At 42.7% G+C, this 14,532-nt stretch overlaps 1 protein-coding gene across 8 annotated transcripts in view; it reads left to right on the top strand.

Annotated features, from left to right (window-relative positions):
- Positions 1-14,327, top strand: part of PHC3 (polyhomeotic homolog 3) — a 49,189-nt gene extending 34,862 nt beyond the window's left edge. For 6 of the 8 annotated variants that reach the window (XM_053390519.1, XM_053390520.1, XM_053390521.1 and 3 more), the window contains 8 exons: positions 335-1,209; positions 1,920-2,070; positions 3,696-3,949; positions 5,607-5,766; positions 8,979-9,093; positions 11,794-11,929; positions 12,026-12,257; positions 14,102-14,327. In XM_053390519.1, the coding sequence (XP_053246494.1) occupies positions 335-1,209; positions 1,920-2,070; positions 3,696-3,949; positions 5,607-5,766; positions 8,979-9,093; positions 11,794-11,929; positions 12,026-12,257; positions 14,102-14,256 (2,078 nt within the window). In that variant the 3' untranslated portion in view covers positions 14,257-14,327. Of the gene's footprint in view, positions 1-334; positions 1,210-1,919; positions 2,071-3,695; positions 3,950-5,606; positions 5,767-8,978; positions 9,094-11,793; positions 11,930-12,025; positions 12,258-13,834; positions 13,992-14,101 lie in introns of those variants that run through there. The other 2 variants (XM_053390522.1, XM_053390523.1) reach the window with 2 other exon arrangements.
- Positions 14,328-14,532: the final 205 nt, after the last annotated feature.

Below are 14,532 nucleotides of genomic sequence, written 5' to 3'. Positions count from 1 at the left end.
GTCACTGGAAAAAAGTTAGCTACAACTTTGATTTTAGATTTGACTAGTGTTTTGTCTGTTACAGTTGCCCAATTTAATTCTAAAAATGAAGAATTTTCTAGTGAAAAATAGTCCCCCAACCCTCATATTATTGTTCATAGGTGTGTTTCTCTAACGATTTGTCAAATTCCGGGTATGGTATTGAATATATTAGTTGCCGTCTATAAAGATAATGGATCTGTTTGCTTGATTTGGTCAAATGCCGGGTGGACGTGACTCTAAAACCATGCATTATTATTTTTTGCGGATTTAAGGAAATGATTATTGATTCTCTCTTTTTATTTTCCTTTTCCAGCTTCATATTCTGCTATTCAGCCTCATTCTCTGTTGAAGCACCAGCAGTCCCCTCTTCACTCACCACCTTCAAAAATTTCCCACCACCAGCTGATCTTCCAGCAGCAACAAGTTCAACCAATCACGCTCCAGCTTCCTCCCAACCAGGAAGCAGCTGTGTCGCAACACTGTGCCCCTCTCCAAGGCCATGCTCTTCCTCCAGCCCCCAGCAGCGCCTCATCGCAGCACTGCACACCTGTCCACATCCACCCCCCGCCACTTCCTCCTCCACTTTCTCCAACTCCATCCCAGTCCTCCCAACAGTCAGTCGTGGTATCTCCTCCACCACCTCCTTCGCCCAGCCAGTCGCCAACAATCATTATACACCCCCAAGCTCTTATTCAGTCGCAAACACACCCGCTAGCATCATCAGCACTTCAGTCAGAGCATCACCCAGCGCAGGCCGATGATAGGCCAGCAGAAGCAACCTCGCAGCCTTCTAATCTTCCAGCCCAGCTGCCACCTTCCCCAATAGTTCACATTGGGTCACCGGATCAGCCTGCCATGGTGTCCACGGGCCAACATATAACATCTCCAACGCCTCACCAGCAGTATCCAGCTTTGCAGCCCACGCCAATCCCAGTGGCAGCCTCTCCCCAGCTGCCAACATCTCCAGCCCACAGCCAGCCGCTTCCTCTCCCGCCCGTTCAGTCTTTACAAGTGCAGCCTGACATTTTGTCCCAGGGTCAGGTTTTGGTGCAGAACACGTTGGTTTCTGAGGAGGAGCTTCCTGCTGCCGAAGCGTTGGTCCAGCTGCCGTTTCAGACTCTTCCTCCTCCTCAGACAGTTGCAGTGAATCTTCAAGTGCAACAAGCAGTACCTGTTGAGACCCCAGTGGTGAGCATCTGAGAACTTTCCAGTTTTGAAATGGGAGATGAAACACTGACAAGTTTAAACTGGATGGATGTTAGATATTTGTTTTCTTAAAGCTCTTCAGGATTGAAAATAGTGTTTTTCTCAAAAGCGTTTGCCGGTTTTATGATTTTGATGTGATAGATTATACATTTGACTTAAAAATTGTTAGGTACTCTGAGAAGTCTTGACCAAGAGCAAGGTGGAAATAGCTAAAGCAATGAATGCATATGTAAATCAGAGCATCCTAACCCTGTCATGTATGCTGTTTTTTTCATGATGAAGCAGTAATCACTATACAGTGGATGCTCAGGTTGCAAATGTGATCCGTGCGGGAGGCACGTTTGCAACCCGCAGTGCCGCGTCTGCGCGGGTCGTGATTTGGCACTTCTGCGCATGTGCAAAGCATGATTTAGTGCTTCTGCACATGCGCAAGCGCCGAAACCTGGAAGTAACCCATTCCGGTACTTCTGGGTTTGGCGCAGTGCACAGCCCGAAAATGCACAACCTGAAGTATCTGTAACCCGAGGTATGACTGTAATCTTTGCTAAAGTTACATTGATAATAGCTAAAGTTACATTCATAAAAGCCTTATTTTGATTAAGTTGGCAAAACCTTTATTTCAGTATGGCTGTCCTGGGCAACTAACAATTCCATAGGGTTTGCTTCTAAAAGTGCTTGTCTCTTCAATGCAGATTTATCAAGTGGAAGACATGTGTGAGGAGGAGATGCCAGAAGAATCGGACTGTGTGCGTATGGTTAGGACCCCCACTCCACCCACCTTGTCACCTCCAGCTATAACTTTAAGAAACAGAGATGAGCTTGGCTATGAGGAACCTTTTTCAGGTAAGAAGGAATATGGAGGTGCGTAATTATTTAGGGCAGATTCCGGTGTGGTGTCCGTGTCTTTTTCTTTGTGCACTTTTGATTGTGCTGCAAGATAAAGCAATAGAATCTCACCCAGTATACTTGAATGTCTGAATTGTATCTTGGATTCAGCATATTGCTGAAACCAATTTAGATTCAAGGTGGGGAGAGGACGGGAAAACTGAACACCCGCCAACTAGTTCACCTTAGCAGCAGGCAGCCTGCTGGTTTGTAGCTTAAGGCAGAAGGAAACGGCAAGAGCCTCTGCTATTTTTGCGCATGTGCTTCTGCAGCTCAGACCCCTGAAGGAAAAAGAGAGAATTCAAGGGCCTGTTATAGTAGGCAGACATGAGGAAGCCAGGCAGATCCAACATCAGTAGGAACAGAAGAGGAAGGAGCTAAACAGTTTCTATATGAGGGGAAGCATAAGTGAGCAGCCTCATAGCCACTGAGGTACAACCAATGGCTGACATGATTGTGGAATTGGGGAGAGGTGCGGGGGCACCCTCTTAGGGTTTCACAGACCCCAAAGCCAGGCATTATTGACTTGAGGTGGATGTAGGATTGAGTCTTTTGCCTAATGCGTTTTTTTGCTGCTTGCTCAGAGGCCATGACTAGCAATGTTCATCCGCCCTAAGATCCCCAGATCTCTAGAGCTACCAGTCTCTAACATCTGTAAGCCAGATGTCTGCAACCAGCTATCTTAAAACATGGCAATAGGTGTAACTCAATAATCATTGCATTTTAACCCCCCACACCTTACATTGCATTCCAGGTCCCATCCCAGGCCACAGATTCATCAGATTTGGTGAAAAGTACCAATGAACTTTGCTTAACTGGGTATAATTTGGTTAGTTCCCATTTTAAAAAAAATGAAATGTCACAAAGCCAGACTTCACAATTGCTGGTCACTTCTGTTAACCTCTGTCAACACAAGATAACAGAGGACAAGAATGTCAGTAGCTATTTAGCTATAGGTAAACTGTCATTGGTGTGCATTTCCTCAAAAGTATTCAGAAATGGAATATGTCACAGGCAGAATATTGGGCAAGATGGACCATAGAATTGAAGAAGTAGCAGTGATAGTTAAGGATCAGAAACATAGAAGGAGGCATCCTTGCCGGTTGTTTCTCAATTTCTCAGCATGTACACAAATTAGGGTATACAATTTATCTTCTGCTTATTAAAAATAAAAATATGAGTGTGGTTCCTTTAATGTTACAATAATGTTTAATGGACTAGAAAAATGCTTTAGGCAAGAAATAAGGATAATTATTATGCACAACAGGCTGCTAGCATATTGTCCTCCTTGCACCAATAAATTTCATGCCAGTGGAACTGGATTTCTGTGCTAGTTAAACAGTATTGTGATAAATCACATTATGCAAATTGCTATGTTGTGCAGTTCCCACTCCCAACAATGCATTTGTGATACTGGTAGGCTCTTATCTAAGATAAGAGCGTACTGGACAAAAAGACCAGATTACTTTGGCAATTTGTCAGCTGAGGAAACAAGAATTAGGAAGGAATTCTGTAGTGGTGAAGCAGTGAATGTAAATAATGCTTGAGTTGTTTTTTTAAAAATAATAATACTTTTTTTTCAGAACAAGACGGACATCCCTCAATGGCCTCATCAGTTAGCGCTTCTGTAATTAAATCACCATCAGACCCTTCACATGCCTCTGTTCCACAACCACCTCTTTTGCTTCCAGCAATCCCAACAAGGAGTAACAGCGCATCAGTGTCTCATAAGAACCCTAGCATAGAAAACAAACCTCCACAGGCTATCGTTAAGCCACAAATCCTGACCCATGTTATTGAGGGCTTTGTGATCCAAGAGGGTTTAGAGCCATTTCCTGTAAGTGTGCATTGTTGAGCCATATTTGTATCTTCTTGGTTGGTTTGATTGATTTAGGAGGCAATGTGTTGTGGTTATTTGGGGCTGTTGCTTCTCTAAAGCTTTTCGCTCCAAATAACTTTACAACAGACTGAACTTGATTATAGTAACTGCTGTCTGTCAAATAGCTCATTAGAAACTCTTTCACTGTGGTCAATGGGGTCTATTTTTTCTTGGTTTAGATGTGTTGCCTCCCTACAATTCTGAACATAAAGTAGCAGAGCTAGGAAGGCCTTCTGCATGAGTCCCAAAAGACCGCTGCCCTTCAGATTATGTAATTCAGGGTTCACTGGACCAATGTGTTGACTCAGTATAAAAAAGGGGGCAGGAAATGGGAAGGCATCCGATGTCAGGATGTAGAGAGGAGAGCTCAAAGGTAGATAAGATTATGTATTCGTCCCAAGACCTTCTGAGTCAATTGACTCTTCCTTGGGGGCAACCATTAAAGGAAAGAGGAACCAGTACTGTAATTGATGCCAAAACATGCAAAACGGTCATGGACTAGAAATAGACTGATTTACCCAATCCGAATCCTGCCACAATTTTCTAAATGGATTCACTTCTGGATAGGCTGACCCTGAATGGGCAGTTTTTTTGCTTATACCACGCTGTTATTGTTGTCAGCTGTTAAATACAACTTACGTTCAGTCCATCTATTGAACTTCAGAGAGGAAAAAATAAGCAAAGAGGATAGATACATAGATAGATAGATAGATACTTGTAGATAGATCCCAAGCCATTTTTAATATTAGTAGCAGTAGTAGTAGTAGTAGTATTATATTTATATACTGTGTCATTGTCCCCACTTCCCCCTTGAAAAGGCTATAGGTTGATTAACAGCTGCAGGCCTGGTTGAAGAGGAATGCTTTTGCCTAAACTTATTTCCCTGGGGACAGCGTTCCACAAATGGGGAGCCACCACAGAAAAGGCCCGTTCTCTGGGAAGGCCTCATCACAGATCACTGGGTCTGTTCATATGAGCTATTGGCATCCTGAGTAGCGTAAGATATCATAGGTCAAAACCATCACTTTGAAATGGATGCAGAAGCTAAATAGCAGCCAGTGCAGTTGGGCCAGAATTGGTGTTACATCCTTTAGAGTCAGCGCCACGTATAACATTCAGCAGAATTCTTCTACCTTCATAACAGGCAGATTATCTTCCTGAGTCTCTTTCCTTTCCTTTGTACACATTTAAAGACAGAAAATAAACAATGCAAGACAATGGAAGGTAATCTATCAGGAAAGGAGTGGGAAGATATTTTTGATATAACAGGCATTGGATGAATTGAAAATAGCATATATATTTTCTGTGGTGTTTTCTTTTGATACTTTCCCTTGTGTTTTGAGATTTCCGAAGCCACAAGTAGAAGTCTAAAATAAGCAACTATTTATTTCAAATGAAAAATAGATTTCTTTGCTTCTCTTCTCATTCTTCCATTCTCATTTCATCTGTTTTGGTTGTTATGTTGGTTCGGAGTTGGACCGTAGACAACAAAAGGCACACACCTATTCTTTGTCTCTATGTGTAGCAATAAGTCTAATGAATGCATGCCCTGACCTTGCAAGGTTATGTGTATTATTTTCTTGTATCATGATTTTCTTCTTTTCTCTTGTAACAGGTAAGTTGTTCATCTCTTCTAGTTGAGCAGCCTGCGAAAAAGAGGCTGCTAGTGGAAGGCCAGGCGATGAATGTTATGTGTGTGGAGCCAGAGCTGCAGAACAATGCAAAGCACGTAGACAACTCCTCAGACACAGAATTGGAGGATATAATTACGGAAGGTTTGTGCATCTTATTTAACATATGCTGAGCGACTGTATTTTCTGAAACCTGAGCCTATTCTATTTTTCCGCCAGAGACTGTTTCCTGAGATTTCTAATTACCACATTTTCCCATGTATAAGACAAGATTTCCTCCCAATTTTTTAAAGTTTAAAATTGGGGGTTGCCTTATACAGCGGAATGCTGCAATTAAATATGTAAATAAATACATGCCGCCATCCATATTCTTACCCCGCCCCCCAGCCTCCCCTCACTATTGGGCTCACGACAAACCCTGGTCTGGTACTCCCCCCCCAGCAGCCCCCACTCCAGACGTTGTCCCATCCACCCAGTTCCCTCAGCCGCCCCCTGGCTACCCAGATCCCCCATTCCCCACGCGCACTCACTCAGGCAGCTCTGGCAATTGCAGTTCCTCGATCAGCATTCACATCTGCCAGCGCTTGTGGAGTAAATACAGTACATACCGTAAATACTGAGACAAAAGTGCCACACACAGGCGGGAGAGCTGTAGCTGTAGCTACAGTGGAGTTACACTGAGCTGACAGGAGCGGCCGCCATTACACAGCTTGCCTCACCATTTGATGTTTAAATATATGGTAATAAATATACCAGTGTTTTGAATATTTAATAAAATATCAAAGGTGTTCTCTTTAGTGTTTAAAATATTTATTTCTTAATTTTGGGCTCCAAAAATAGGGGTCGTCTTATACATGGGGGCGTCTTATACACAGAATAATACAGTATGTTAGGAAAGAGAGTTTCCCAGACGTTGTCACCCAATGCCATATTTTGTGTGGATGCCGAAGTTGTAAATACAGTGGTACCTCGGGTTACATACGCTTCAGGTTACATACGCTTCAGGTTACAGACTCCGCTAACCCAGAAATAGTGCTTCAGGTTAAGAACTTTGCTTCAGGATGAGAACAGAAATTCTGCTCCAGCGGCACGGCGGCAGCAGGAGGCCCCATTAGCTAAAGTGGTGCTTCAGGTTAAGAACAGTTTGAGGTTAAGTATGGACCTCCGGAATGAATTAAGTACCCAAGGTACCACTGTAAATGTTTTAGCACCTGATCCAGCTGTTGTCCTTTTTGTTGCATGGAGGTCAAGATGCGTATCCTTATCCGCTTCAAATGGTAACACATAAATCAGCAGCATGTATGGACTTCCCTTCCTTGCTTGATCAGGCAACTGCATTACAGTAGGCTCCATTATGTAAAATAATTGCAATTTTGGTGGTTACACAGCCAGATTCCAGTCAGCCTAGTACAGCATAATAAGAACTACATTGATTTATAGACAAGCCCTCCCCCTTTTCATCAAGCTGACAATAGGGAATTTTCATGGCTAGAATCCCAGGTGAAATAACAAGCATAGACAAGCGAGATTCCAACTTTATATACTGAGCCAAGTGAATCTCTTTGGTGCAGGAATAGGGTTGGAGAGCACTACAACAAAAGGGCAAGCATAGGCCAAAAATATGACATAACCTGATTTATGCTGAAATATCTTCATAGAGCCACTCCTGTCTGTACAGGGAACTGAATTTACAGGTGTTTGGCTTTCATACCACTGAAAAGCAGCATTTGGTGTCGTTAAATTCCTCCGTATTTTGTAAACACCATCAGATAAGCCATTGAGAAGTTCCCTTTGTTCAGCTATTGGATATTTCAAAGAGTTAACAGCTTTTATACTACAGAAGCTGTTCTGCAGGTAGTGTTTAGCAAAAGTAAAATAAGATGCAATAATCTCTTATATTTCCAAGATAAGCTGTTGGTCACCTGTTGTACTTTATTTGACTAAAATTCCATGTGGCCTTTCTCATAAAGGACAAGTAGTTCTCAAATTATGTTTTTTTAAATAAAAAAAGAAGCATTGTGTTAAGCATTTCCTCATGTTTTGTGCCAAAATTTATACGTATGCTGTTACGCACCCCACTCTTACAGTTATTTCTCAGTCTTACGTTTCAGTCTTAACTAAGACATTGGAGGAACTGCAAACAATGAGCCTTCCTGTTCTTGTTGTAATCCACACGAATGTATTATATTTTCCGATAGGATTTATTTATCTATTTATTTATTTGATTGCTTTTGTTTTAATAGTCGCTTTTCTTCAACAAACCTCCAAGAAATAGTGTTTCTGTTCTTTTGTGGTGTCTCAAATATTTGCATCCTTGTTTTCTCTTTGGTTTGGACTTTACGCACAAGTGGTGCTAGCCTGGTGAACGAATGCTACAATTAACCGGTTCAGCCAACATTTACTCAAACAACAAATTTGCTTAAAGGCAGCAGTTGGCAACTTGTTCTGCGACAGGAGTGAGGAAAACGCTTTCATCCCAAGGACCAGATAAAGAACTGGCTCATCCAGTTCTGGGGAGTTTTTGACAGGAGGGTGGCCTCATGCGCCGACGCGGTGGGTCAGGATTGGCTCGTGGGCCAGTGGTTCCCCATCCCTGATCTAGCAAGACAAACTTTGTGTTCTTGGCTTTCAATTTCCCATTGCCAGCATTGGAGCTCTGGGTGGTAACACACTGGTAGAATGCATGTTTTGCATGAAGATCCTAGGTTCAGTCTGCAGCCTATCCAATTCTTTGCTAGTCAGAGCAGTTGGACTGAATGGACCTGACTCAGCTTCAGGCACTTTTAAATGTTTGTTAAATTATGCAAAATTAGTATGTTTACAGACAAACTCGCTTGATCTAAATTAATTTATAAGGTAAAGGTAAAAGGACCCCTGACCATTAGGTCCAGTCGTGACTGACTCTGGGGTTGCGGCGCTCATCTCGCTTTATTGGCCGAGGGAGCCGGCGTACAGCTTCCTGGTCATGTGGCCAGCATGACTAAGCCGCTTCTGGTGCACGGAAATGCCGTTTACCTTCCCGCCGGAGCGGTACCTATTTATCTACTTGCACTTTGACGAGCTTTCGAACTGCTAGGTTGGCATGAGCAGGAACCGAGCAACAGGAGCTCACCCCGTTGCAGGGATTTGAACCGCCGACCTTCTGATCGGCAAGTCCTAGGCTCTGTGGTTTAACCCACAGCGCCACCCGCGTCCCTACATAATTTATACAAGCCATCAAATACCGTTTCTCTTGGCAATACGGTTTGGAGTATCTTTTCTTTGACAGTTCATCCCAGCTTCTGTCGGACTTTTGAAAATGTTTTCATAACTGAGTGGCTCAGACTGACTGAATTTATGTTGCTGTTTCCCTTTAGAGGGGCTGGATGAGATGGAAACGGATCTCCTCAAGTGCGAGTTTTGTGGGAAGATGGGATATGCAAATAAGTTTCTGCGGTCAAAGCGATTCTGCACCATGTCCTGTGCCAAGAGGTATTCTTCATTAGTTCTAATTTCAAATATTCCAAAAATTGTGTATAGGCCCGCTTTTTAAACATAATGCTGGATTTGGAATCAAAATCTTATGAACCAAATAGTTCAGTGAGACCCCAGCATAGGATTTACCCAGCCTAGTGATTCTTTATTCCAATGTTGCTATTGGTGTTTATCAGTATGTTTTTTTTAAATAACCTTTTTTTTGCATTTTCAAAAATATAGTCAACTTGCAATTTACACATATTTAACTTGCACAGTCACAGTTTTGCACTCTTGGCTGGAAAAGGGGGGGAGGGTCAGGAGAGAGTGGGAAAACATTGGAAGGGGACAGGAGAGTGGGCTGGGGAACGTTGGCAGTCTCACCTGCCACTACACTCACCCTGGGAGTGCATCCAGAGGTGCAGGGAAAGTCTACAGCATCCTTGGGAAGAGTGCATACCACCTTCAAAGAGAGCGTGGAGGTGGCTGGAAAGTACAGCACTGTGCTTTTTACAGTTTTGAAAGGGTTGCTTTTGCTATGTGCGATTTTGACTTTATGCTCTATCCCTGGAACTTAAGCCCCATGTAAGTTGAGAGTCTACTGCATGGGTCGGCAAACTAAGGCCCGGGGGCCGGATCCAGCCCAATCGCCTTCTAAATCCGGCCCATGGATGGTCTGGGAATCAGCATGTTTTTACATGAGTAGAATGTGTTTCTTTATTTAAAATGCATCTCTGCGTTATTTGTGGGGCACAGGAATTTGTTCTTTTTTCCCCCCTTCAAAATATAGTCCGGCCCCCCACAAGGTCTGAGGGAAAGTGGACCGGCCCCCTGCTGAAAAAGTTTGCAGACCCCTGGTCTACTGTATTAAAAAACTACAAGTTTATGAAGCATGTAACACAAATTTCCATTTCCCTTCTCTCATTCGTTACAGTGAATTTCACGGGTTGGGATTTTGGATGTTTACGATTGTTGGGCAATGTTTTCTATTCTTACCTTAACAAGTTGTTCCAGAGAGAGCCATGCACTGCTGGTGGTTTTGTTATTGTACTGTCTCTTCTGACGTGCTGAATAAACATGTACCATGTTTCTCCAAAACCATCCTTAGCTCTCATGTTTTTTAGAGCTGTAAGTTGCTCTGATGACTTTTCCATAAGAGCAGCCTTCCATGCCCTTTCCAACCAAGTCTCCAGGGTCAAATTAGCAGATGTTTTCCAGTGCCTTGCTATAAGTTGTCTGGCTTCAGTCATAAAAAGGATTAACACTTCTTTAAACATTAAGTCTTTCAAATAATCAATAAACAAGCTTACGTTTGGGGTCACAGGGTACCGCTTGACCTGTAATTACAGATTTTTTAATCATAATTAATTACCAAAGGAATTCATTCTTATTGCAGTTCCACCACTTATGGAAGTAAGACCACAATTTATCAGTATGATTGATTAAAACATTTATCATTGTAGTTGTTGTTGTTTTTAAAAAAACCAATTAACCCCAAACATGCTACTTATTGTGCTCTAAAAGCAATGTAAAGAAATTAACAACACAACCACCAGCAACTCATAGGAAAAGTGGATAGAGAAAAGTTTTCCCCATCTCATAATAGCAGAGCTCATGAACCTCCAGTGAAGCTGAATGTTGAAAAATTCAAGACAGATAAAAGAAAGTACCATATTTTTTGCACCATAACACTCACTTTTTTCCTCCTAGAAAGTAAGGGGAAATGTCTGTGCGTGTTATGGAGCGAATGCCTGCGGGTGGCAGGGGGGGATCTGCTGCAGTCGTGAGCAGAGGATCCATGGTTCCCCTTCCTTCCCTCCTCCGTGGTTACAAAGCATGGATCCACATGGATCCTCAGGATTTTTGCATTGGGCTACTCCAAACTCACAGTCAGATCACATGTCTGTGGCCACAGCATGAACCACAAAAATCATATATCCACTATATCGTTTAGAATATTTTTTTTCTTGTTTTCCTCCTCTAAAAACTACATGCGTGTTATGGTCTGGTGCGTGTTATAGAGCGAAAAATACGGTATTTCTTCATGCAGCACATAGTTGGAACTTTGGAATGGAGGGAAAGAAACAATACTGAACTATACTAGCCCCTGGGCAGAAATTATTTTTGGTGTGGGTCATGGATATGTGGAATGACGGGGGTAGTTTTGGACACTTGATCCAAGCCATCGCCTGGATTTGCCCCTGTCATGCTTCAGTCCTCCTCTGGTATGTCCCCTTTTCAGCTGCACCTGTATTAGAGCTCCAACACTGGCAGGGTATGGACTGTAGAGGTAATGGCAGCAGGAGGAGGGGAATCTGACATGGGCTCTCCCTCCCTGAAGTCAGAACTCTCCCCACCCTCAGAGAAGACCTAATACTTCCTATTACCCTCGGCTCACCCTCCTAGGGGCCAAATAACTACAGGTGAAATCATATAAAACCACAAGAGGTAGTAAACTAAAATATCTTGAACCCATTAGATACAGTTAACTCAGAACATTTAGGGAAGTAACATTTATTTTAAACTATGAATCAATGGACTTGGACCAGTTTTGATAAGAAAAGAATTATTTGTTTATGATATTTATTTCCTTCTTGCATTATGGAACCAAAGGCTCTATTGCTTTTTTAAAAAAAAAGTTAGTTCTCACTGAGCATTGACATTCTACTCCCAGAAGCAATTTTTCAGAGCGTTTAATTTTTTTTTTTTAATTTTTAGGTACAACGTCAGCTGCAGTAAGAAATTTGGATTATATGGCTCAGACAAAAGCAGTCGTTGGAGCCGGAGCCTTGGGCGACGCGGGCGACGGCCAAGCAGCTCTGATGGAGCTCCCAGGGAACACTTCCTTAGACAGGTCTGTGGAATGCTAACTAAACTCCACGGTGTCCTTTTGTAAGAGTTAATCAAGGAAAATGGTTATACTGTGGTTTATCTGTACTGCATTTTCCAGCTTCCAATTACTTATCCATCTGCAGAAGAAGACTTGGCTTCTCAGGAAGACAATGTACCGGTTGCCATGACCACTCGCTTGCGAAGGCAAAGTGAAAGGGAAAGAGAGCGCGAACTTAGGGAACTGAGAATTAGGAAAACAACAGACAACATGGATTTGTTACCAGCGATACAATCTGATCCATCCGGATGGACTGTGGAAGATGTTTGGGCCTTCATACATTCTTTGCCTGGTATGGAGATGGAGCACATTTGTTTGTTAAGAATGTCCGATGGCAATATTACTACTTTGAGGGGAGAGGCAGAGGAGGCGTAGGAGAGCTGGTTTGGGTTGCAAAGAAACAGGGTTAATATCGCACCTATTTCTTCTTGTGCTTCTAGAGTTTACTTTCAGAATCCTTGGCAGCAGAGAGGGGTGTCGGGATTTATACGGTGACTTCCAGCAAGTTCTCAGGCTTACCAAAAATAAAATAAAATAAAATCTTGGTCCAAACAAATTAAATGCAAACATTAAAGTGATTTGTAGGGGGGAAAGTTAAGTTTTTAAAAACTGGAACAATAAAAAAGACATTTGCCTAGTTCCAAAATGACATCAGGGTAGGTCTCAGGTGAGCCCGCCACAATCAGGGTGCCACCACTAAATAGGCCTTTTCCCTCGCAGCCACTTAAAACCACTCAGATGGAAACTGTTGTGACAGTTTTCAAAATAGCTGGTTTATTTTCAGTTCTTCAATCTTTTTCTTTTGCTTCCACAAACCTTAGTATGTCCACCAGTACTGTTTCACAATCACTATGGCATTGTCCAGTATCCCTTGGTACATCACTGAGGCTGTTGTGTAGTGAGAGGTTTATGCTACAATAGTGTGGCAACACCTCCCTATTCAACTGAACCCTGATTTCCTTTTAAACATCCCAGATATCTCTTGTTGAAATAACACAGCATTGGCTGAATGTGTTTGCTTAGGTAGCAGCTGGGATCCTGAGAGAGACCCAGTTTCACCCACGCTCCACTGCCAAGAAGTCTCCAGTCAACAGGGCTAATTCACACCACCAAGCAGGAGGAAGAGGGTGTCCCCCCCCATCCTTGTGTTGTGGTCTGTGCATTGGTTCCTATTCTCGAAGATCAAGCTGTAATCTGTGAACACTTCAGACATTGCAGTGTTACGTGATTCCAGTTCTGTTGCATCTGTGTCTAATCTGAAGTGGAATACTAGTGTTTCACACCGCAGAAGACATAAATGGTCTATTTCAGAGCATTTCAGGTCTACAGTGGTACCTCGGGTTACATACGCTTCAGGTTACAGACTCTTCAGGTTACAGACTCCACTAACCCAGAAATAGTAGCTCAGGTTAAGAACTTTGCTTCAGGATGAGAACAGAAATTGTGCTGCGGCACAGCGGCAGCGGGAGGCCCCATTAGCTAAAGTGGTTCTTCAGGTTAAGAACAGTTTCAGGTTAAGAACAGACCTCCGGAACGAATTAAGTACGTAACCCGAGGTACCACTGTATTTCTTATCTCATTATACATGATAAAGCTATTTTTAGCCATCTCACCCCTTGCTTTTTCCTGTAAGACCAATTGCAGTCGTTAACAGTCATCAACAGGTTTACTACACCTATCAGCCAATCACCCATTCCCACCACCCTTCTGAGTAATACCCCTCCCCACCCTCCCAGTATGTATAAGGCTCCGGTGACTCCTGTTTCAGTGTATCTGAAGAAGTGTGCATGCACACGAAAGCTCACACCAATAACAAACTTAGTTGGTCTCTAAGGTGCTACTGGAAGGAATTTTTTTATTTTATTTCAGAGCAGGCAGAGATATGAAGGAACAGAAAGTGTCTGCTGCAATATTTCAGTGGTTTTACAACAGTAGAAAGAGAAGGCCCAGGTTGATGAAGAGCTGGAACCCTTGAGAATGTGCGCTCTTTTCTACCAACAATAATGCAAACAAGGATGGAATTATAGGCAAGATTTAGATAAAAGTGGAAGTCATTAAGCCAAGCTTTGGGGGAGGAAATCTTATTTCAAGATCACATTGCCTATTTTTAAATTAATATTTGTCATTTCCTTGCAGGTTGCCAAGATATTGCCGATGAATTTCGAGCCCAGGAGATCGATGGGCAGGCTCTCCTCTTATTAAAAGAGGATCATCTCATGAGTGCAATGAATATTAAGCTAGGACCTGCACTGAAAATCTGTGCACGAATCAACTCCTTGAAGGAATCCTAGTGGAAAATAAGGCTTTAAATCACAGCTTCCACCATATGACAGACTTGTAATAAAACAGCATCTTAATGTTTGATGTGATTATTACTGCTGTGTTTTGCTAAGCATCCTTTTCCACATAAAGACTGTTGGAGGACCATCTCTAATGTAATCTTCCAAACCTTCCAGTAGTTATCCAGCTTATCAGGAAGCATAAGCTGTGTTGGCAAGTTGTTGTAGTCAAATGCAGGGCAAGGAGAGTCAGTGGAAAGCTCTGTGAGGCTTCTATAATATGTTGCG

Source organism: Podarcis raffonei, chromosome 5 (assembly GCF_027172205.1).
Source record: "Podarcis raffonei isolate rPodRaf1 chromosome 5, rPodRaf1.pri, whole genome shotgun sequence".
Taxonomy (NCBI): Eukaryota; Metazoa; Chordata; class Lepidosauria; order Squamata; family Lacertidae; genus Podarcis; species Podarcis raffonei.
This window is presented reverse-complemented; position numbering and strand designations above follow the sequence as displayed.